Raw genomic sequence first — 25,022 nt, forward strand, 5'->3', positions numbered from 1 at the left:
TTGGACCTGGAGGATTTCACAAGGCTATGCAAGGCATTCCTTCTTACCCTGCTTTCCAGACTTGTGTCCTTATAGAATCTCAAAGAGCACTTCTACATGAGCTGAGTAAGTGATGATCCATATTGAGTGGATCCTTTCTATTCTATGGGATATAAGCAAAACTCCTTTTGTTAATTGTTGAATGCACTAATGGCAGTCTCATTTCATTCCAATGTTGGACCTAAACTCCTAGAAGGACTGTCATGTGGAGACTTATTCTCCATGACCACAGAAGGCAGAACTGGGAACAGTGGGCAGAAATTACAAAGATAGAGGTTTAATGAAAAGGAAAAACTTCCTAACAATTAGAGCTGTTGCTGTTGTTTCTCCCTTGTTTTCAAAGAGGACCAGAATAATATCTGACTTGCTTTTGAATTGGATTTAAATGAGGCACAAAGTTATCTGCCTCATTCTGTCTTCTAGTTATGGAAATCCAGTGACAAGACAAAAGTCAGGACAACTGGCAATGCTCCAGGATGCAGTGGATAAGCTTGGAATCTTTGATGTTTGACCAAAGTTCTAAATGCTCCATAGAACCTGTTTCCATTGCCTTTATGGTTGCTGAAATATATTGTTCTTGTCTGCCCTTTCTACTGAGGGAAATCTTCACGTACTTGGGATTGCAATGCCTTGGACCTCACTAAGAAGGCTTTAGGTAAAGGATGGGAGATTGTTTTGTGGTGGTAGAAAGGATTTTTATCCCAGTTCAGGCTGGATCCCAGAGATCTCTGAGGTTCCTTCTAACAGTGATATCCTGTGATTCTATTCCAACTTCTCCCTTTCCAAGTCTTGACCTTGACTTTCTCAAGTGCTTACTATGTGCCAGATGCTATGCCTAGTGCTGGGGATTCAAAGCAAAGCAAAAACGAACCCTGCCCTCAAGGATCATCCCTGGCCCATTCTCCCACCTGGGAAACCTTTTCCTCTGAGACTCTGCCTTTGGGCTCATTCTCAGACCCCAAGGTACTGGGGGAGGGAGAATGCAAGACCCCTACCCTGTCCTATGATAGTGCTTTTCTCTTACCTCCCACTATTATATCCTGACCTTTAGAGTACACATACACCAACAGAGCTCCATGAGTATAGACACACTCATCATATATGTATAGTTTTAACAAACTTGGTGCTTTTTCAATCAGAGTAGAGACTTTCGGAACTTTGAGAGATCTTAGAAATAATTTAGTCAGAATTTCTCATTTTGTAGTTAGGTTTGGTATTGAGGTAGCTAGTCTTTCTTAACTTTAAAAAAATTTTTTAAATTACTTCTTGATATTTTTCATTTCTTTCATTTTATATTTACATTTTTACCTTCATTCCTAAATATATCCCTCCCTCTTCCCTATTTATCAAGGATCTGCTAGTAACAAAAAATAAGGAAAAAAAGCAGTACAGCAAAACCAAATCTTCCTAGAAAAATAATGATAATAGCATTTGGGTTGCAGCATGAACTTTACAATTATTATCTCATTTGATCTTCACAATAGTCATGGAAGGTAGGTGCTATTGTTATCCCCATTTTACAGATGAGTAAATTGAGGCAAACAGAGGTGACAGTGTCTTACCCAGGATCACACAGCAATAAGTGTCTGAGGCTGGATAATGATGATAATAATAGCTAACATTTCTATAATGCTTACTATGTGCCAGGCACTGTGCTAAGCACTTTACAATTATTATCTCATTTGATCATCACAACAACCCTGGGAGGTAGGTGCTATCATCCCCATTCTACAGATGAGGAAACTGAGGCAAACATAGGTGAAGTGTTGCCTAGTAAATACAGCTATTAAGTGTCTGAAAACCAATTTGAACTCAGCTCTTCCTAACTACAATCCCAACACTCAGCTGCCCTGAATATGAAATGCCCAGCTCCCTTTGTCCTCCATCTCTCCAAAGGAAAGGAGGTGCCTTTATCATAAAGTCAAATTCCTGTGTAAATTCAAGTTGCTGTTATTGTTATATAGTAGTAGCTGTTGTTAGCTAAATGAGGAAATTTAAGACCATATTTTTATTATTTCCAGAAAGAGAAACTGAGGCCCTCTGATAAGTAGTAACTTGTCCAAAGCTGAAGGATAAGTTAGAAGTACACTTTGGGTCTCCCGTCACAGTTCAGCGTTCTTTCTACAACATGAGGAATTTTCCATGGACTCATGGGCAGGTAGATAGCCCATTTTACAGATGAGGAACCTGAGGCCCTCTGTTCCTCAGCTAGAAGGGTCTCCAAGCCTCTCTCCTCCGGGATGCTCTACTCTTCTCCACACTGTAATGGTCTAAGCGGGCTACCCCAGGATGCCTTTCCTCACCCTCCCCACTGAACTCTGTGCCCTAGACTAGTGCGACAGCAGCTGGAGTCTGCGCCCCAGCCTCGTAGGTGGTGAATTTCTCTCTGTCCGGGGCGAGGAGGGGGCGCGTGGGGGGCAGGGCAGGGCAGTGGGCGGGGCCTGGCAGGCGGAAGTGGCCCCGGGCGCTGGCAGCGGCTGCGGCTGGGACGGGCCGTGGCGATGGGAGCCCGGGGCAGAAGCGGCTGCTGCGGCGGCGGCTGCTGCGGCAGGGGCGCGGGCGGCTGGAGGCCGGGGACGCTGGCCGGATAGATCGGGGCCGAGCGTGGTGGAGCCATGGGCCGGGCCGGGGTCGCGGCGGGGCGGTTGGCGTGGCTGCTTCTTCTCAGCCTGATCCCCTCAGTAGCCGCCACCGCCGCGGTCCCTGCCACCCACGCGAGCCGTGGTGAGTGAGGGACCGTCGCTTAATTCCCAAGCCGGGTCGGGGATCAGCCGGCTGGGACCCCGGCAACACTAGGAAGGGTGGCCCGGGCTGGGGGGCGAGCTCACAGGGCGGGGGGGCGCTGACGACGAAGAGGAGCTAGAGGACCCGCGCCGCCCTACAGCCTCATTGTGACTCTCCCCATCTTCGTGTGTGTGCTCAAGGGGCCCATGCACCTGCCCCTTCCCGGATGGAGGAGCTACCACTCTCTGTGGGTTGAGGTTGGAACGCTCCGAAGGCTGTCCCTTCTCCTACTAATCCATTGTGTGACCTTGGGCAAGTCACTTCTCCTCCCTGGCCTCAGTTTCCTTTTCTGTAAAATAAGGGGGAGATGAAGCTGTACTAGGACTCTAACCTTTTAAGCTGCCTGGGATGGAAAAGGCAGGGTCCATACATCTGAAAAGGTGTTCGTGTAGAGAGGGAAGGAAGGAGTCATCCGAATTTATTGGAATTTATTGGATTGTAATTGAAAAAGGAGGGGGTGGTCTTTAAACTCCATGCCCACTGGGCAGAAATTAGACTTCTACCTATGTCTCAGCTGTAGGTTCTGACCAGGGATTTGGCAATTTCAGGGGACCTGAAAAGTTACTGGAACAGTACCTAGGGATCTGAGTCCACAAACCAAAAAGTATTTATTAAGTGCCTACTGCGTGTGCCAAGCACTGTGCTAAACACTAGACCCAGGGACCTCTAGAGCAGGTCTGGCCAAGGGTCAAGTCTCTTTCAGACCAGAAACTATTGTATTTGGTAGAAAGGTATTGGTTTTTTAGCACTCTTTTCCAGCTGTGGCTAGGCCAGTGTTAGTCTCTTCCACCCTTCTTTACAAATAGCTCTTTGCAAGAAGGCCTTGCTGAGTGATGTAAACTTTGGACTAGACTATAAAGTAAGCTTCCTCAGGCCCCTGACTTGGTGTAGTATTAAGGTAAAGCCAAGTGGAGTAAAGATATACTTTATTTGAAATGGATGCTGAGTTTAGGAGTATCTCTCCCAAGCAGTAGGTGCCTAATAAATGTTTAATTGAATTGGATGCTTGTTTCTTGACTGGACAAAGGGCTGGATTCTAGAATAGGATCCCTGAGATTAAAGTGCTGGCTGACTTCCTTCAGTTCAGGATATGGAGGTACAAACAGAATTGGGGTGGGGCTGTAACCTTTGAGACTTTTCTCTTTTTTGAATGACAGAGACATTATCGGCTCCTTCAGGGAGTTGGGGAGGGACTGGACTGTAAGCTTCAGACATGACCTAAGGAAATGATCTCCTCTTTTCTTAACCCTCTAGAATCTGCTGGGGACCTCTAATAGGTCTGGGAGATATTTTGGGGCCATTTTCTGACTTCCCTTTAGCTTCAGGGAATGAGGGAAAACACTTGAAAAAATTAAGTGGCAGCTTTATGGGGAAAGAATTTTATTTCCATTTTCCAATTGGGCAAAAAATTAAAATGACAAAAGTTTTGGCTTGACAATTCAACAATTTGTGAAGCACCTACTTTATATCTGTTCAAGGGTCATGATCACTGGGGCTTCAAAGACAAAAATGAAAAAGTGTACCTGGGAGAGGTACTACATATACAGAGATAAGTAAACACAAAATATTTGAGGAAGAAGAGGCATGCTGAGCTTTAAAGAAAGCCAAGGATTTTAAGAGGTTGAAAGTGTGTAAGTAAGATGTGTATTCTAGGTTGGAAGGAAGGAAGAAAGGAATTAAGGAATTTGTTTTATAAATGCTTACTTATCAATCACTTACAGTGAAAAATTCTGGAAATGCAAACAGAATAGTAAACTGTCCCAAACTCTCAGGGACTCACTTTCCAATGGGGAAGATAATAGATATGAAAAGTTTCAACTGTAAATGAGTTAGAAAGATCTCTGGTTGGGGCAGCTGGGTAGCTCAGTGGATTGAGAGCCAGGCCTAGAACCTGGAATTCCTGGGTTTAAATCTGACCTCAGACTCGACCTGTGTGACCCTAGGCAAGTCACTTAATCTTCATTTCCTTGGGACCTATACAGTATTGATTCTAAGACAAAGGGAAAGGGAAAGGAAGGAAGAAAGATCAGTAGATAGATAGGTAGGTCCATCGCATGGCCCTAGGGGTATAGTGGCAAAATAGGTAAATGTTGGTGCCTCTTCCTTAATATTACTGATTTCTTATACTGAGCCATTTGACAGTGCCAAGAATTCTGATGATAACTTTTCTGGGTCTTCAGTAGCTGTGGCTTGTAACAGTTGCAGGAGTAAAAGCTCCAGGTTACATCTCCATAGGGACTGCTTCCAGGATGATGGCTGAGCACTTTTAGAGAGCACTCTTATTCCCAAGGTGCCTGGGCCATCTCCCCCAAAGTTGGAGAGGAAATGGTGATCAAGCCAGTGGTGGTGGTGGGTTTTACCTTCTTGACTGACATGCTCCTGCTTCTTGTCTTCCTTCAAAGTTCCTTGATACTTAATCTAGGCTGGCTTGCCTTCCTTAACTACCAGTGTGCTAGTTAGTTGGCATTTCATAGGAATGGCTGGTTCCTTGTCCACAGGAGCCATTTCTCCAGACAGTGGTTGTGGGAGCAGGACCAGTGGTATGGGGGATGCTATTATTCCCAGGTTTCCTGAGCCTATCTACCTGTTGGTGGTAGTTGGTCAGCATCTGTTGCTTGTGATGATGATTGGAGGTAGGTTCCCTCTCCACAACAACTTACCTCCTTGATAGCTGTAGGCTCTGGGGCTTGCTATTTGGGAGCACAGCTATTCCCAAGGTTTGGGGGCTCAAGCTGTTGCCATTAGGTCCAAGGGGAGATGATGGTCAAAGGTGGTGGTATGGTTTGACTCACCTGGGATATGCTGCCTTCTGTCTCTCCCTCAGGGGGCCTTTCATGGAGGCCACACTGAGTGAAGGTAGAAGAGGGAATGCTGAGTTTGGATAACATGTAGAACAGCTGATTGGAATTCAGAGGAATATGAAATAAATACAGAAAGGAATAAGCTGGAGCCAGATTGTAGAGAGCTTCCCTCCCCCCCAACCCTGTATGCTGTATATTGGTTTCAAGACAAAAGACCAGTAAGGGCTCAGCAATGGGAGTTAAGTTACTTGCCCAGGGTCATACAGCTAGGAAGTGCTTGAGGTCACATTTGAACTCAGGATCTCTAGACCTAGCTCTCAATCCACTAGGCCACCTAGCTTCCCCTGTAGAAAGCTTTAAATGGTAAGCTAAAAGTTTGTATTTTGTCTTAGTAGAAATAGGGAGCCTCTGAAGTTTTTTGAGCAGAAAAAGACTGGCAGGGGTCCCTGAAAACAGGTAGAGCAATGAGGAGGCTATCGATTGCTGTTGAGAGGTTGCCCCAGAGTTACAGAGATCACAGAAGAAAAGAAGAGATTAAAAAAGGATGTGTTTTGATACCCATACCAGAGGTGAATCAGTGCTTCAAAGTAGTTTATTTTCAACTGTCCCCTTGGCTTCTCTGAAAATATTTCTTCCCAGCTCCTGTTCCTTCCAGGAGTCTGTGCCTTCTAGGTTTGCACTGCTTGGAATGAAGGTCTGTTTTTCTTCCCTGAGTATTGAATTCCTGATTTAATTGCTTCATTACCAGTTTCTCCACTCCTTTCTACCCTCAGGACTAAAGCCTAGGTTACTGCTACCCTGTTGTTGAGGGGAGGGAGAAGGGAATACCTCTGTCCCAGAGTGACTCCTCTAGCTGGCCTATTGTTTATCCTTTGTCTCACCTTTCCCCATCCCTCCTTCCAATAGTGAGCCTCTGCTCTCTCATCCTTCAAATCATATTCCAGACCTACTCTTGGAACAAGGCCAGCCTAACCTCCAGAGAACCTCAGGCCCCCATGGATTCTACCTGTGCCTGCTGGTTGAGCTGTGAGCACAGAGAGATTATTATTTTCCTTGTCCTTATTTTTTTTTTCCATCCAACTGTGGCCCAGTACATAGGCCAGAGGGCAGGAAAAAACCAGAGCTTTACCTGAGACAATGTTTCAAATGGCAGCTGGAAGGGGGCAGCTGGGTGGCTCAGGGGATTGAGAGCCAGGCCTAGAGATGGGAGGTCCTAGGTTCAAATCTGGCCTCAAACATTTCCTAGCTGTGTGACCCTGGGCAAGTCACTTAACCCCCATTGCCTAGCCCTTACCACTCTTCTGCCTTGGAGCCAACACACAGTATTGACTCTAAGATGGAAGGTAAGGGTTTAAAAAAAAAAAATGGCAGCTGGCAAGGTTTCCAGACCAAAACTTCTGTCCCCTCTGCTCCCCGCCCAGCTTAGCCCCATGAAGGAATACCTGAAGGGGTAAGTAAGACAAAGTATGATTCTGGGGCAGGGTTTTCACTGGCCTGCTCATCTCTTCCTGGAGTTTGTAAGTGATGGCCTAATGTTACTCAGTGGCCCATGTATCCAAGAACCAAAGTGCTGGGCTTCTTGAAGTCAAATCTGGTTACAGAGCTGGTGGGAGAACTTGAGGAGTAATGGAGTTGTATACTTGACATATCAATACCTGGGTCCAAGTCTTACTCCCCTGCTTAGAAGGATGTCTTTGATGGAGGCACTGAATCTGTCTCCAATTCCATTTTACCTTTTTCCTGGTAGATGGTAACCTCCCCTTTATACAGGCCATGTCTCGTGTATTTCTTAGCACCTACCACAGAGCCCTGAACATAGTAAACTCTTTTAAGTATTTGTCGAATTTCTTGTTGAAAAAAGGGAGTCTGAGTCATCCCCTTGTCTAACTGGGATTTCTAGAGGATGTTTGGAAGAACGAGTCCTTTGGCATGAAACATGTTGAAAAAAATGGATGAGCTTATAAATATTGTCATGCCCTCTTCTGGACTCTCCTTGGCACTGTGAGCCCAAGCTATCTTCTTTCTGCCTTTCCTTAATCCAAGATATCCTGCTCCTCTGACTACTGACATTTTGCCGTTGTAGCTTTCTTAGGATGGAGGGCAGGTCAGCCAAGTTTTAATTGTATCTAATTGGAGCTGTCAGAAGCTGTCAGATTAATAAACCTGAGCTGTGTCACTGAGTCCTTTTAGTTGAGGTCCCAGGCTGGCTGGTCAAACTCCTTTCCTTGGAACATAGACTGGATGTGATTGGAATATCTGTGTCCAAGGCCCTTAATACTATCTTATACCCTGTAAGGTACTCTCCAAAGGAAATCCTACCAAGTTGATCCTTTGGGGAGCATGTATATGAATGAGGAAGGAATATCAGATCTCTGTCCCCCACAGGAAGAAGGGGTATCTAGGAAGTGGAAGCTGTTGCTGTCCATGTCTGGTCTCTTCAGGCAGCTTTGGAGGAAATCAAGTCCTGTCTGCCTTCTCAGCCAGTGTCCTCAAGGGACTCTTTCCCTTTGTCAGCAGCTTTTCCAGGGATGTAGTTTCTGGGACAACTCTTGTGTTTTATTGCTTTAACTTCTTAAAACAATATGATCACATTGAAATGTGGCTATTTTTTAAAAGGGGCTACAGGAAACACTGATAAGACAATGCTACCAACTTGTGTGTACCTACCTTTTACCTTGGCTTCTGGTATTGTAACAGGGACCATCCACCAAGAGGGACTGTACTGGCATCCCAGGTTTAGTCTGGAGTTGCTGCTTTCAGTCTTGGAGGACCCTGTCAGTCCTTCCCTCTGTCCCCTTTGAAGGTACAAATATATGGATAGGCCTGGCCTGATGGCTTTAATTTTTTTTCTTCAAAGCCTGCCTAATATTTTTAATGCTAGGGAGAGTTGTCTGGTGTGATAGAAAGGATTAGTTATCTTAAATCAACCTGGATTATTAAATGATGCATTTTCATCTGGGACAGTTGGATCTGATTGCAGGATTTTGTAGCATTACCCCAGACTTGGGTTATAACATATTAATAACCTCATTGGATTGAATTGAAATATAGGCATATCCAGTATAATATTATCCTGACCAACTCATTTCTCAATAAACATTTAAGTACCCTCTGTGTGTTTGGAACAGTGTTAGATATTGGGGATAAGGAGATAGATGTGGCATAGACCCTACAGGCCCTGAGCAATTGGCAGAAAGGGAGATCACTTTCAGATATAGGAAATGGGGAAAGGGATAGGAACCTTTGCTGTTCCTCAAAGGAAGAAATAAGTATTGGGGATAGGAGGAAGTCCATTGCAAACATGAAAAATGAAATGAACAAAGACCAGTTCAATATGACTGGAATATAGTATACTCAAAGTGGTGTGCTAGTATGAGAGATGGCTGGAAAAGGGGGTTGGAGCCAGATTATGGATGGCCTTGAATTCCACCATTAGGACTTCATACTTTATTTGTTTGGCTTTAGGGAATCGTTTAAAAAAATTTAGTAGAACAGTGACTCAGTCAGAGACTGTTGTAGAAAAGCTGTTTCCATCCCCCTAAAACTCTGTGATCTGAGATCTCATTCTATTTTTATGTTTCTTAATAGGGGGCTGGGATGATAGAGGGAGGGAACAGAAGCTCAATGGGAGAACTTCCTGTTTCCAGGAAGATTCTTCTACCCTCTCTGCAGGAAAACACAGTTTACTTCAGACCTTCATATTTTCTCTGTATCTCCCTTTAATCTGCACTATTCTCTGCTTCACTTACACAGTCTCTTCTGCACTTTCCCACCTTCTGGACTTTGCTTTCATTGTCCCCTTCTACCTTGACTGCCACTCTACTCTCAACCTATTTTTTTGGCAGGCTGCCCAATCTCTAAGACTCAATTGAAATGCCACTTCCTCCATGAAGCCTTTCCTGATTACTTCTCCCCACCCCACAAGAAACGAGCTTGCCTGTGAAGACCTATAGCATTCTGTTACCTCTCTTGTGTAATTATCACACTGTTTGTATTATGGGTTGCTATAATATGATCTCCAAAGAATTGAAGTTGGGGATCACCCAAAGGGCAGCAGGAGATGCACAAGGTAGAAGTGAGCAGGTGCAACCTATTTTAAATGAGAAATTATGCCAAAGAAAGCAATGTAAAGAATGTTATGAGAGAAACATATGACTGGGGAAAAAATGAATTGGTCATTGGCTAGTGATGGATGATAGGCAGCCTGTAGACCACATTGGTAGAGATGCAATGCCAAGAGAATGAGAAGAAATCCCCAAGAAGCAGACTCATTGTAGCAGGCAGGTTTGCTGGTGGACACGAACAAGAGTGTCTCAGGTTAGGTTGTGGATGAGTTGTAGTTTGGAAAAGCAGAGTTAGTTAACTCGTCATTGGAGGGAGTACCCACATCACAGATTTATTGGAGCATGTTTATATAATGTTTATCTGTTTTTTCCTCTCCTCAAATGTGAGCTCTTTGAGGGCAGGGACCTGTCTTATTCACCTTTGTCTTCCCCTTCGAACCTACCACATTGTAGTTGCCAATAACTATTTCTTAAAACAAATTAATTCTCATAATAGTATCCCGAGATGTGGGAAGAAAGGGAAGGTTGAAGAGGATGGTTCTGACTTTGGCTAGAAAACTGAGGAGAGATGAGGCAGGAGGCAAGCTGAGACTTTGTTCAGGAATGGGTCTGGTTGCCTTGTTCAGAGGAATCAGAGACATTACGACCAATATCATGTTGAAGAAAATTATTAGTACCAAATAGTAATCAGAGTGACCTGGCCTAGATTGAATAATTGACCAATGGGGACAAGAGAGAGTTAAGAAGTTGCAGGTAGATGTAGTCCAGGGTATGAGGGATGGAGTACCTTCAAACTCAGGGAGAGTATGGGTTACTTACAGGATTATTTAGTGGTTAAATATCATTAAGATCTCTAACATGGAGATAATAAACTGATTCCCAAAGAGAGGAAAGGACCTACTGAGGGACATATAGTTAGTATGGCAGAACTTGGTTTATATTTAGACCTAGGTCACCTAAATCCTATCTTGGCTGTCTTGGCATCACACCACCTCCTGAATTCAGAGGAATAACTTCTTCATGGAAGACTGAGTCCATCATAAGGGTTCCGAAAAGAGAGCTAAATTCCCCTGGCCTTGTCTAAGGGCCCCACTGGGTATGCATGTGCATCACAGTGTTTGTAGGGTTGGTATATAGTACTGAGCCTGATGTGTTCTCTGGGAATGAGGCCTTGGCTTAGTCTAATCCCTCTGGAGCTGAGTTGGCCCTAGGCCTCACAAGGGCTGTGTGATACATTCAGGCTGAGTCAGCTACCCAGGGGACCCAGGCATCCTGATTCACAGTTCTGACTATGTTCATGATCATTGCTGGCCTTGGATTTCTGAACACATCCCTCAGCACTCCTGTCTGTTTCCTAGGGTAGGTATAACAATGGGTGCCGTATCCTCTTTGACTTAATAAAAAACAGAAATAAGGAGACTGAGCCTTCAGCTCATGGGCTGAAGGGATCCCTTTGGGGCCGAGCAGACCTCAGAGTGAGGCTGGTATGAGTCACTGACAGCCTTAACATGATAGGTCTAGACTTCCACATGTGGTTAAAGAGCTGGATGAGTCCTCAGAGATCATCTAGGGCCCCCCTTTTACCTGAAGCAGAAAACTTCTCCTCTTGCCCACTGGGAAACTGACAGTGAGAAGATATCCATCCTGAGGCAGAAGAATGGTAAGGGCTAGGCAATGGGGTTAAGTCACTTATCTAGAGTCTCATAGTTAGGAAGTGTCTGAGGCCAGATTTGAACTTAGAACCTCTCATCTCTAGGCCTGGCTCTCAAACCACTGTGCCACCTGACTGCCTGAGGCTTTGCTATTGTGAAGTTCTTCCTTATATTGAACTGATATCTGCTTCCATAGAACTTCCAAACATTGGTCTGAGGTTTGCCACAAGGGGCCATGCATAATAAGGGGACACCACATGACGGCCCTTTACATGTTTTTAGACAAAGCTAATGACTTGGAGCAATATCAAGAAATAATAAAACAAAGCCAGAAGATATATTTTTTTTAAAATTTCAAACCCTTAACTTCTGTGCATTGACTTATAGGTGGAAGATTGGCAAGGGTAGGCAATGGGGGTCAAGTGACTTGCCCAGGGTCACACAGCTGGGAAGTGTCTGAGGCCGGATTTGAACCTAGGACCTCCTGTCTCTAGGCCTGGCTCTCAATCCACTGAGCTACCCAGCTGCCCCGCCAGAAGATATTTTAAGATGATCATCATGTGCCTAAGTGTCCTCTTCTCTAGGCTAATAATTCAGAGACTCAAAGCTGAGTAGATACTTCCTGATCCTTCAGTCCAGAAGACCCAAGTTTATTTAGCTCTGTCACTGCCCATTATGTGACCCTAGACAAGTCTCTTCCCTCTTTGTGTATTATTATCCCTAGTTGCAAGATGGGAATGATTCTGCTTTTCTCAAATATGCTTTGGCCTGGCACCAGCTCTGGGACAACGGATTTGTCAGTTCTCTTGGCCCTAAGGTCACTCAAGTAGAACTCTCATAGTAATTGGTGTCCCATGAAAAGTTTACCTCTCACTTCCTCTTCCCACTTGTCAATCCCTTCCAGTCACTGGTCCCCAACCCTCTGTTCTGTCACCTGCTAATCCTATTTTTGCTATTTATCTTGAAGGCATCGACTCAAGGAAACCAGTCTTTGTCCATGACTCTAGCTGGGTCATGGTAGCATTTTATCCAGTAAATAGTCACTGAAGTCATTTCCCTGACAGCCACCACCAGAACAAGAAGACTATGGATACCAGCTTCACAGAATATACTCTCTTAGGAATTGGGGCAGGAATGGATTAGAGGCCTTCAAGATTGTCCACCACCCCCTATTCCTCGGGGTCTTCTACTAAAGGAATCTGGAAGTGTTGAGCCTCTTAAGACTTCCATCCTTAATACGCCTTACCTTGGTATTGGAGTCTCTAGCCAAAAGAAAGTTTATCTTAGCCACATTTGACACCAAGAAAGATCTTTCTTTGCTTTCTCTCAAAGGAAGAGGTCAGAGAAGCACTGTGGCCTGCCACAGACTGGCTTTAGTAAGTTAAAGGAGCTTGGGAAAAGTTAAGAACACTCTTCAAATTAAAGGCAGGGTATATTTCTCTCTGTGACTCTGCCCAGGAGGAGGGCAACCTAAACCCTCTTGGCACTACCTCCTGCATTTACAGAGCAGAATATTTAACTGTACCCTCCCCCTCACCCCAGCTCCATGGTGATTATCATGGTGAGAACACTCAATGCACCGTTTTTTTAACCTTAACTATAGCAACCTAGGTGGAGAACAGCTGCTGTTATTCCCCCGAGGCATGGATAAGTTAGAACCCAGGATCCGCCACATATTTTCCTTTGCAACTTGGCTGCTAGAGTGTTTTAGACCAGGCTATTCCAAAGGCTGAAAGTGATCCTGGGGCAACATGGAGTGATGGAAATAGGCTTATATGGGAGTCAGGAGACCTGACTTACTGTGTATGACCCTGAGAAAGTCACTTCTCTCTGGTCCTCAATTTCCTTGATGTAAAATGAGGATAACTCTCCCTATTCAGTTAAATAAGTTTAGCAGTTCTTAAATATCTATGTCAAAGGCACAGTGTTGGATGCCAAAGATAACTATAACACAAACCCTATTCCTTTTTTTTTTTTTTAAATTTTAAAAAGATTTTATTTTGGGGACAGCTAGGGGGCTCAGAGAGAGAGCTAGTCCTGGAGACAGGAGGTCCTGAGTTCAAATTTGGCCTGAGACACTTCCCTACCTGTGTGAGCTTGGGCAAATCACTTAACCTCAGTTGCCTAGCCCGTCCTGCTCTTTTGTCTTGGAACTGACACCTAGTATCAATTCGAAGACAGAAGATATGGGTTCCAAACATACATACATACACATATACATACATACATATATACTACATACATATAAAACTCATTTTTAACATTTAGGTTTTTCTGAGTTCCAGGATTTTCTCCCTCCTTCCCCCCATCCTTGAGAAGACAAACAGTTTGATATAGATTATACTATGTGTAGACATACAAAACATTTCCACATTAGTCATGTTGTGAAAGAAATCATATACAAAATTGCTAGGAAAATGGAAAACAGTAGGGCAGAAATTAGGCATAGACAAACATCTCACGTCATACACCAGGATAAAGTCAAAATGGATACTTGATGTAAAAATAGTGACACCAAAAATTAAAGGAACATGGAAAAGTTTACCTGTCAAACTTATGGATAAGGGAAGAATTTATGACTAAGCAAGACATAGAGAACATTAGGAAAAATGAAATGGGTGATTTTGATTCCATTAAATAAAAAAGCTTTGGTACAAACCAATGCAACCACAAATTTGGAAAAATTTATAGCAAATGTCTCTGATAAAAGCCTCATTTCTCAAATATATACAGAAAAGAGTCAAATTTATAAGAATACAAAGTATTCCCCAATTGAAGAATGTTCAAAGAATATGAATAGGCAATTTTCAGAGGAAGAAATTAAAACTATCCATAGTCATATGAAAAAGTGTTCCATATCACTACTGACTAGAGAAATGCAAATTAAAACAACTCCAAGATACCACTTCATACCTATCAGATTGGCTAACATGACTGAAAAGCAAAATGATAACTGTTTGAGGGGATGTGGGAAAATTGGGACACTAATACACTGTTGGTAGAACTGCGAACTGATACAACCATTCTGGAGAACAATATGGAATCAGGCCTAAAGGATCATCAAACTATGTGTACCCTTTGACCCAGTAATACCACTACTGGTTCTGAATTCCAAAGAGATTAGAGATATGGGAAAGGGACCTACTTATACCAAAATATTTTTAGCAGCTCTTTTTGTAGTGGCAAAAAATTGGAAATTGAGGTGTTGTCCTTCACTTGCAGGGGAATGGAAGAACAAGTTTTGGCATCTAATTATAATGGGATACTATTGCACCATAAGAAATGATGAACAGGATTAATTCAGAAAAACCTGGAAGGACTTGCATGAACTGATGCGAAGTGAAGTGAGAGAACCAGGAGAACAATGTACAGTAACAGAAAAATATTATATGATGAAGAACTGTGAAGGACTAAACTATTATCAGTAAAGCAAGTTTCTAAGATAACCACAAGGGCTCGTGATGAAAAATGCTGTCCAGAGCCAAAGAAGGAACTATTGGAGTCTGAGTGTAGATCAAAGCCTACCATTTTCCATTTTCCTTCATGAGATTTTATGGAAATCTATATTGCATGAAAGTACTGATATAACCCAAATCAGATCGTTTACCATGGTTTGGTGGAGGAAGAGGGAAAGGAGAGAGGGAAAAAAATCTGAAATCTAAAATGTTAGAAAGAAATTGTCAAAAATTGTTTCTGTGTGTAACTGTGAAAAAAAATTGATTTTTAAAAATCACACACAAAAGCCTCAAGAAAAATAAAGTAAAAAGTAAACTTCTTTCTGCATTCAGATCCTATCAGTTTCTTTCTCTGGAGATGGATAAAGCATTTTTTCATAAGTCCTTCATAATTGTCGTGGATCATTGTATTGCTGAGAATAGCTAAATTATTTCCAGTTAGTCATCATATAGTATTGCCATTACTATGTATAATATTCTCCTACTTGTACTTCATTTTGCATCAGTTCATGTAAGTCTTTTTTTTTTAAACCCTTACCTTTTGTCTGTATTGGTTCCAAGGCAGAAGAGTAGTAAGGGCTAGGCAATGGGGGTCAAGTGACTTAACTAGGGTCACACAGCTAGGAAGTGTCTAAGTCCAGATTTGAACTTGGACCTCCCATCTCTAGATCTGGCTCTCAATCCACTGAGCCACTCAGCTGCCCCCCATGTACAACCCTCTTATAAATCTTAACAGGCTTTTCTGAAAGCATCTTGTTTTTTCATTTCTTAGAGCACAGTAGCATTCCATCACAATCATATATCACAACTTGTTTAGCAGTTTTCCAGATAATGGGCATTCTTCCATTTCAAATTCTTTGCCACTACACAAAAAAAGTGTTATAAATATGTGTATACATAATAAATCCTTTTGCTTTTTTATCTCTTTGGGATATAGTCTTAGTAGTGGTATTGCTACCACAAAGGGTCCGTTTTCTAGCTCTGTGGGCATAATTCCAAATTGCTTTCCAGAAAGGTTGGATCAGTTCACAACATCACCAACAGTGCATTAATGTCTTAATTTTTCCACTTCCTCTCCAATATTTGTCGTTTTCCTTTTCTGTCAGAATAGTCAATTGTATAGGTGTGGGATGATATCTCAGAGTTTTTTTAATTTGCATTTCTCTAGTCAGTAGTGATTTATAGTATTTTTCATATGATTATGGATAGCTTTGTTTACTTTGTCTGAAAACTGCCTGTCCATATCCTTTGACCATTTATCAATTGTGGGATGACATATTCTTATAAATTTGACTCAATTCTCTATCTGTTTGAAAAATGAGGTCTTTATCAGAGAAACTTGCTATAAAATGCTTTCCACATTTATGATTACTATCACAGACCTTATTCTCAAAGAACCAATAATCTATTATCAGAGGGAGTGAAAATGACATGTACCCAAATGCACATGGTTTCTTAGAAGAAATTTGAGGAGAAAGGAACCATTTTCAGTCGAGGTGGGAAATCATAGGAAGTTAAGGAAGGGTTCATGGAAGACATTTGACGCCTGCATTTAGTTTGGAAGGAAAGGAGATATTTCAACAGATGTAGTTGGAAAGGAAGTCTGTTCTAGGCATGAGAGATGTTATAAGCAAAAATATGAAGATAAAAGGCAAGATAAGAATGGGGGATCCCAGAGAATAGTTCATTTTGGGTGGAATATAAAGAATGTGAAGGGGAATCATAAAAAATAAGGTCAGACCCATAAATAGGAAGCAGATTGTAGAGCAACTTGAATGCCAGGATAAGGGTTTGAACCAAGTAATGGTTTCTAACAAATTGGAGCAATTAGGTGCTGTAGTACATAGAATGTTGGGTCTGGAGTCAGGAAGACTTGAGTTTAAATATAGCCTCAGACACCTTCTAGCTCTATGACCCTGGGCACTTGACTTCTGTCTACCTCAGATTCCTCAACCATAAAATGAGAATAATAATAGCTCATACAACCAAGGTTTCTGTGAAGATCACCTGAGATAAACATTGTAAAAACTGCTTACTTAGCACAGTGTCTGGAACATAGTAGGCACTTTATAAATGCTTATTCCCTTTCCCCTTTCCTTTTATATTACTATTATTAAGTTTACATTTACATAATGCTTTCTAGTTTTACAATAATAATAATAGCTGACATTTGTATAACACTTTAAAATTTCCAAAGTACTTTGTGGATATCATCTCATTTGATCCCAAGAGCAATCTTGTAAAGTGGGTATTACAGGTTGTATAATCCCCATTTTTCAAGTAAAGGAACTGAGACTCAAAGAGATTAAACTGCCTAGGACCATATAATTAGTACACTTAAGAGGCAGGATTTGAACCCAGATTTCTCTTTATTCCAAGTCCTCCATGCTATATAATGATCTTGTGAAGTGAATTGGGGGAAAAAAAATTCTTATCCTCATTTTATAAATGAAGGAAATTGAGGCCTAGAGTTGTCAAAAGTACTAATAGATGATGGAACTGGGATTACAGCCTAGCTTGCTTTACTCTTAAGAATACCCAGTGTCCTTGTCACTACATTGCCTTCTTATAATAAGGGCCAATATACAGGAATATAACTGGTGGGTAGGGACAGCATTCTGTTCAGCATCATAACTGGCATTTGTATAACACTTTAATGGCCCAGCATCAGTGTTGAGGATCTTTCTTTTATCCCTGTTCTCAATGATGCCCTGTGTCTCTAGATATGTGGGGATGGAGGGATGGCTTTTGAAGGGGAGGATGGGGGAGAGTTGTCTGAAAGCTTGCCTCAGGGAAGGAGCAGTTCTTAATAGACTGTTCCACCTTAAATGACCATTCCTCCCCAGACCTAAAGTACTCATACGAGTACTTTGTCCAGAGCCCCCAGAAGCTGTCCTTCTACAGCTGGTATGGCAGCGCCAAGCTCTACCACTTCCAGGTGCCTTCTGACACAATGCTGCTCCGTTGGTTGCTGCAGGCATTCAAGAGCCCAGGCTCTGAGTGCACGGACGTGGAGATCACCGTGTATGTGACTTCTGGTTCCCTTGGTACCCTTCCACTTGCCCCTCATCACTCACCCCATATCCCTCCTACTGTGCCCTTGCCTTCAGTCATCCTTGCCCCTCACTGCACTCCTCCCATACCTCTCAGTTCCCAAGGGGGCCCACAACCTGCCTTTTAGCTGATTCCCTCACACAGCCTTAGCCTGGGCTGCCCAAGACCTTGACCTCAACTCCAACCACTTGTTCCCATCTGCCCTGCCTGCTGGGACTGGCGGCTGGGAGAGAGGGAGGGAACATAACCTTGATCCCTCCCTGTCCTTTCTGCCTCCAGCCACTTCCGTTATGGTGCTCCTCCAGTCATCAACCCTCTGGACACCAAGTTCCCAGCCAACACCACAGTCCGGCCCTCATTTTATATAAAGCTAATCCACAACAACACTATCATCAATGTCTCCAGCCCTGCACCTGGCGATTGGTTCATCGCAGCTCACTTGCCCCGCTCGCCCCAGAAGATAGAAGTAAAGGTAAGTAGGAGGAGGTCCTTTCCCTTCCCCACCCTCTCAGACTCCTCTGGCATGGCACCCTCTCCTTGATGTTCTCCTTCCCATGGAGCTCCCACACACAGCGTACAGTGACCTCTACTCTCTCCTTTAGGAATTCCCCCTTCACCCTAAACCCAATAGTATAGTGGCTTCTCCCCATGAAGATCCCCATCGTGCCATTTCTAAAGTATAGATTCCACATTATCCACCTGTCCTCTCTCCTCTTTCCCTAGGGTGTGGCCACCCCCTGTACCTACATCTTCCAACCAGACATGCTGGTGCTCCGACTGACTGATGTTACCATTCTAGAGCCTGACATGCCTCTCTCACAGACCCTCTCTGGCTCCCAGATGAAGTATCTCAAGTGAGTCAGGGGTCAGAATCCTCAGGTACAGGGGCCGGTACTCAGATAGATCTGGTTGAATCATAGGATTTTGGAGACATATCTAGTATCAGTTGCAGTTCTGAACCCCTCCCCCAAAATTCATTATCTTATTTGATCCTCACAATATCCAATTCCATTAGACAGTCATTTATTAAACACCTCTTATGTGCAAGCCATTGTGATACACTGAGAAAACAAAGTCAAATAGTCTGCCCTCAGGGAGCTTACATTCTACAGGGAGGATGCAACATATGTACAGATAAGTTAAATACAAAGTATTTAAAAGCCAAATACAAAATAATTTCCAATAGAAAGAGCACTAACAACATGGGGAATAAGGAGGTGATGGGAAGGCAGAGTTCAGGAAGTCTTCTGTGGGATATGGCCTCCAAATAGTTCTTTGAAAGCAGCCAGGGGTTTTGAGAATCAGAGATGAAAAGGGAGAGAATTCCAGGCTTGGAGGCAGGAGGTAAACTGTCTTGGATAAGGAACGACTAGCCAGTCAGTTTGACTAGAATAAAGAATATGTAAAAGAATAATAGGAAATAAGCCTGGAAAAGTTCCCAGGAAATAGGGTAAGTGAAACTAAAGCTCAGAGAGGGAAGCCTGTAGCTAGTAAATGATATATTAGGACTAGAACTGAGGACTCTGACTCTCAGTCCCAGATTCAAAAAGTAAATGGAAAAAGAAGTGGGAGGGAAGATTGTAAATGATATGGCGGACAGTAATGGAGTGGGTGGTTGAGGGAGGGAGCCATAGAGATTAGTGAAGGTCTGGGTTTAGGGCTTTTCCCAGCAACTGAGTGGGAGGCTATCACCAAACAGTCCCTTTGGCTTACAGGGTCTTCATCCCAAAGTACACCTCAGATCTACAACTAGAGCTGAGGAGCTGTGTCTCTAATGGGAGCCAGGTCTGCCCAGTCCGTCTCATTGTTGGGCCCAACACCCTGCCCCAATCCTTTCAGAAGGTCTTCAGCTGTTCAGACCAACATGAGCTCTGCCGCCTGCTCCTACCTGCACCCCCCTGGGACACTTGGCTACAAGTGACAGCTGAGGGCAGGGCAGAAGCCAACGTCAGCGTGACCTTCGATGCTGTTGCCTCCTTCACAGGTTGGCCAGCCCCTTTCCATCCTCACAATCCTGACACTACAATCATTTTCTTGAGGCTTAGAAAGGAGATGCTGCCAACCCATAGTTCTTTGTTCAAACCATTCCATAGCCTTGAGAATAGTTGACTAGAATAATACCCAGTTATTCCTAAATCCCTCTTACTCTATCACTGTTATCTAAATCATATGGAATCTCAATCCACACCTCAGGCTAAAGCACCACCCACCTGTACTCACCATATAACAGCTTGCAAATCACTCCTGAGAGTTATTTCTTGAGTTATCCTTTTTTATTCCCCTGACACTTTCTTTCTTAGGACGATTTGGCCCATACCTTAGAGCTCCCTTTCTTACTGTCTCTGAAAGTAATTATAACCCTCTGCCTTCTAGGCTCATGGAAGCCTTTGACCATTTCTTTCCCAAGATATCCATACCCCTTTATTTGGCCCAAATGATGCCCTACTAGACTGAATGACCTGCTTTTTGGCCCAAGGCTGCTGAAAGTCCCTCCCCTTCCCTCATTGTATTCCCCCAAGACTTCTTTCCTGGGTCTATGACTTGCCTCCCTCCTAGCTGCTGACTTTCATTCCCTTTGTTCTCTGGGCAGTGTGCCGGCCAGGGAGTCTGGGACCCTTGGTCATCTCCTACATCAGCCTGAACCAGAGTCTCAACGCATCAGCAGCCTCCCTATCCATGGGGCGAAGCCCTTGGCACCTTGGCAAGAGGATGGGTGTGGGCAGAAGCCCCTTTTCCCTTGTCGGGGACTTCCGAAATGCCTCTGCTCTGAGTGGCTTCTGCCTCCTCAGCTACCCAGTTATTCGGGAGGAGCTGGATGTGGTTTCCGTGCGCTTCTGGCCCCTGAGTGGCTCTGGGATTATTGTGTGGTCCAGTTTGCCCACCCTGTTCCCGATCAATCTCAACACAGGCATGGATAGTGGCAGCACCCTCATCGTCATCCTGAAGCTCAATACGGTGCCTGCCTGGGGTGGGAGTTGGAGGGCAGTGGGTGGGAAGAGAGCTTCCCTGAAATGTGACATGAGGAAACTTTCAAAGATAATATGATCACCACAGGCAATGTGCCCACTACCGGTGTGCCAGGCTAGTTCCTCAGCAACTTCACCTTAGACTCCAGACCCTCTAATATATCCATTATCTCTTTGATGAGAGACTTTTGTTTCCCAAAGACCTTGCTTTGGCAGGGGTTAGAAATTGCTAGTAGTTTAAATATTTACCAGATGTCTGTTTTGTGTATTGGGGGAGGGTGGGAAAAGAGGAAGAGAATGTGGTCCTTAATCTCAAGGAACCTACAGTCTAACAGGGGGCAGTATTTGTGTCTACATTTCAACGGCCATTTACAAAAGGCTTATTTTGTGTGGGACCTCATGCTAAGCAAGCAGTGAAGGAAGGAAGAAAGATGAAAATCTTGATCCCGCTCTCAAGGAACTCACTGTCTAGGTGGGGGAACAGATTAGACAAAATACAGAGGAATACAACAAAAGGAAGAGTATGTTAAGTGTAGAGGTATCATAGAAACAAAATTATTTAAGTCTTGAAAGGAGAGTACTAAATTGATGTGAAAAGAGAAAGGTTCAAGGACCAAGTATTGAGCAAGACCTTTGAAGGCTGAATAGATAAGATTTAAACAGATAGCACTTCAGGGGGTGTGAATTGTGGAGCAGGGTCAGGATTCCAAGAAGAGTAGCTACCTAAGCAAAATAGGGATTTGAAAAAGCCTTTTAGAAGCAAGGTGAGTAGACCTAGACAGAGGAGGGACTTGGGGAAGAATCACTGGGATGTATCTGGGAAAGAGATACAGGAAAGTCCGTTTGGCAGGAAAATAAAGCCTATCATGGGGAGGAGTATGAAATGTGAATATAGAGATAAAGTGGCATGCAATTGTAGAGAGCCTTGAACAGTATCCTCCAGGAAATAGGGAGCTATTAAAGTTTTTGAGCAAGGAAATGATGTGAACCAATCCTTGTATCAGGAAGATGAATCTGGCTGTGTGTTCAGAATGACTTGTAAGGAAAGAAACTAGAGGCTGAAAGACTGACTAGTCTTTTATAGCTGTGTTTCAGGCCCATTTCTTCAAGAACCTTAAAGTGAATCTAGGAAGACAAGAAAACACATGAAATTAATTAGAGAACAATATAAGAGACTATATAATCAGGTATGATTATAGTCTCTCATACTGTTTATAGTCTTTTTTCCCCCAAAAAACCCTGCTTTCTGTCTTAGAATTGATACTCTGTATCAGTTCCTAGCAGAAGAGTGGTATGGGCTAGGCAACTGGCATTAAGTGATTTGCCCAGGGTCACACTAGATGTGTCTGAGGCCTGCTTTGATCCAAGGACCTCTTGTCTCCAGGCCTGGCTTTCTATCCACCAATTGCTTGTAGTCTTAAGTAACAGATGATAGTCTATCTTATATAAAATCTATCAAAACAGTTTTTAAGGAATCAGAGAAAAGGGAATCCCTTTGGGGTGATCAAGGAAAGTTTCATGGAGAAAGGATTTAAAGCATATTTTAGAGGAAGAATAGAATTTAGATAGGGAGAAGGCAATTGCTTCAGCAATGAGACTAGGCCCAAACTTGTTACTTCAGGGATGAAAAGAGGGAAGATTTGGGTGGGAATGTACCCATTTTTCTAATCTCTGAGCTAGGTTTTTAGTGGGGAAGGTCTGAGCCCTGAGCCTAGGCTGGGGGTAAGCATAGAAATCTTAAGACTGACCATTGGAATCTGTCCCTTTGCAGACTCTTGGCAGTAATATGTCAGTGGTTGGTTGCCTGAGTGCCACCTCACCTGTCCTCAGCCTCAACACCTCTCAAAACTGCACTACAGGTACAGGAATAAAATAGAAGTCCCTGCCCCTGGGCCCCTTTCAGAAGAGGCCCTCCCAATGAAAGACCTATGTCCCTGGAACACCTATACTGTGGGAGGTCATAGGAAGAGCTGTTTCATCCCTGATTTAACCTGCCCCCACCCCCACTGACCAAACTAGACAAGCATGGGAAATGGCTAACAGTATATTAGGGGAAGGAAGTTTCCCATCCTTGGCTCTTCCAGTCCTTACTAGAAGTCCTACTAAGCAACAGTAACATCTCTTTCCCTTGTGCTCTCAGCCTTTTCTGAAGGATACTCTTTGTACCTGTCTGACTCTTCTCGTGAGGCCATGCTTTCTGTCCCCTATCCAGAGACAGGCAATTGGTACCTCTCCTTACAGCTCATCTGCCCCAAGAATCTGAGGTGAGTGTCCAAGGGAATATAGTCAAAATTGAAACTCTGGTGCCCCCTGTAGTCAGCAGGAGAGCCAGCAGTTAAAGTAGGGGACAATGAGGCAAGAGGCGGGCCAACGTCCCATGGGCGGTCCCCTGAGCGCACAGGCGAAGGAGGAAGGGTGACAGTTGGCTCCTGAGACCTGACGTGTGAGTCAGTGGGCGGAGAGAAAGTTAGATAAACTGAGGCCAGGTGGATTGAGCTGGCTTTTACTTCCGAATTGGTATCAGCTGGGTCATCGGTGTTGCTGCTGCAGAACAACAAACAAAATGAAGACACTAAACCAGGGTAATCTTGCTTTGAGAGAAATCTACCTCTACTCTCTCCCTCTTTCATCTCTCTCACCTTACTTTTTATAATAAGTAAATCATTAAATCTATGGCCAGACTCCCATTTTCAATCTTAACAGGGTCCCATAGATAGTCCCAGGAGCAGGACAAATTGGATCTTTCCTGAGATTTCCAAAAGGCCAATTTCTGAAGCAAGATCAGGGCCCTGGTTGGAAAGGCTTTTCTTTTCTATTGGTTGGAGGCTTTTCTCCTACTTGGTCTTTTTGGCTTCCTTCAGTCACCTACAGGGATATCATTATTAGAGAATGGTATTAATAATGTTAGCAGTTTACATTTCTCTGGCTCTTTATGTTCTGTAAAATACTTTATTTTAACGACCCCCCATGAGGTAGGTGGTATAAATGTAATTATCCCCATTTTACAGGTCAGGAAACTGAGGCTTAAATCAAGCGTCTTGTCCAGGGTCACACAGCTAGTCAGTAACAGAGCCTAGACTCAAACCCAGGTAAATTGACCCCCATTCCAGTGTTCTTTTCATTGCATTACACCACATCTTAATATTATGCACAATGAGGGCTTCTTTACCTCTTTTTAAGTGGCCCCAGGAGGCTAATGTGTTAAAGGGTAACATGGGAGAGATGTGGAAGGCAAGGCTGGCCCAGAACAAAGCACTGAATAGAGAGGACATTGGATCAGATTACTAACTACCTGATAGCTTTTAAAGATCTGGGCTAATCTATATGTCCCTCTTGCCTTCTATAGTGAGTGTCAGCAGGTTCGAGCCAATGTGGAGACTTCCCTGTCCCTGGTCCCTTGCTTCAATGACTGTGGCCCCTACGGTCAGTGTAGACTGCTCCGAAGACATGGGTATCTTTATGCAAGCTGTACCTGCAAAGCTGGTGAGTGGTACCTGACTCTTTCCTGGGAAAGGAAATCCCGGACTGGAATTGTTTCTCTAATTCTCACCCAGAAAGGGCCCTGGCACATAGTTCTGATAGTCATAGTCTTCCCTAGGTTCCTAGAACCTTGGGGACCCAGCCATTTATTCTCAGGACCATATAGAGTAGAGTGGCGTAATAAGAATTCTGGCCTGTTATACCCGCTAGTTGTGGGGAGGAGTTGTAGGAAGTCTAGCAGTCCTTCAAGGGCTCTGTCTTGAAGAAAGGAAGCCCCTTTAGAAGAAAGGCAAAGTTAAAGGAAAGGTTTGAATTCCTTCCCTGCTGCTTTAATGCCCCATTCACTTTCTCCTTTTTTTCTTCTTAGCATGCTGCTATTCCTTTCTTATTCCTCATTCATGGTGCTGCTAGATTCTAACATCCTCATTACCCAGATACCCCCGTAGGCCTGGGAGGAGAACTCATTCACTCTGTTGATTGGGAAATTCAGGATTATCTTGACACCCCACCACACCTTTCTTCTCACCTAGAATGAGACTTCCTGATTTGAGTTCCATCTCTCCAAACTTTGCTATTTCTGTTGAGACTATTGCCATTTTTCTAGTTGTTCGGTTTTTTAATCTTGGAGTCATATCTATAACTCTTCTCCCTCCTTCCTATATCCTATCAGTTACCATGTCTTATTTTTTAAGTAATTTTTTATTGATATTTTTGTTACTCTATCCTT

At 43.6% G+C, this 25,022-nt stretch overlaps 1 protein-coding gene across 1 annotated transcript in view; it reads left to right on the forward strand.

The window, feature by feature from the left end:
- Positions 1-2,611: 2,611 nt before the first annotated feature.
- The window catches only part of PGAP6 (post-glycosylphosphatidylinositol attachment to proteins 6), a 34,175-nt gene continuing 11,764 nt past the window's right edge, over positions 2,612-25,022 (forward strand). The window contains exons 1-9 of the mRNA XM_044657611.1: positions 2,612-2,763; positions 17,642-17,819; positions 18,129-18,321; positions 18,573-18,703; positions 19,565-19,833; positions 20,440-20,804; positions 22,587-22,674; positions 22,956-23,079; positions 24,162-24,298. Coding sequence (XP_044513546.1) covers positions 2,655-2,763; positions 17,642-17,819; positions 18,129-18,321; positions 18,573-18,703; positions 19,565-19,833; positions 20,440-20,804; positions 22,587-22,674; positions 22,956-23,079; positions 24,162-24,298 — 1,594 coding nt within the window. The 5' untranslated portion in view covers positions 2,612-2,654. The remainder of the gene's footprint in view (positions 2,764-17,641; positions 17,820-18,128; positions 18,322-18,572; positions 18,704-19,564; positions 19,834-20,439; positions 20,805-22,586; positions 22,675-22,955; positions 23,080-24,161; positions 24,299-25,022) is intronic.

Source organism: Gracilinanus agilis, chromosome 1 (assembly GCF_016433145.1).
Source record: "Gracilinanus agilis isolate LMUSP501 chromosome 1, AgileGrace, whole genome shotgun sequence".
Taxonomy (NCBI): domain Eukaryota; kingdom Metazoa; phylum Chordata; class Mammalia; order Didelphimorphia; family Didelphidae; genus Gracilinanus; species Gracilinanus agilis.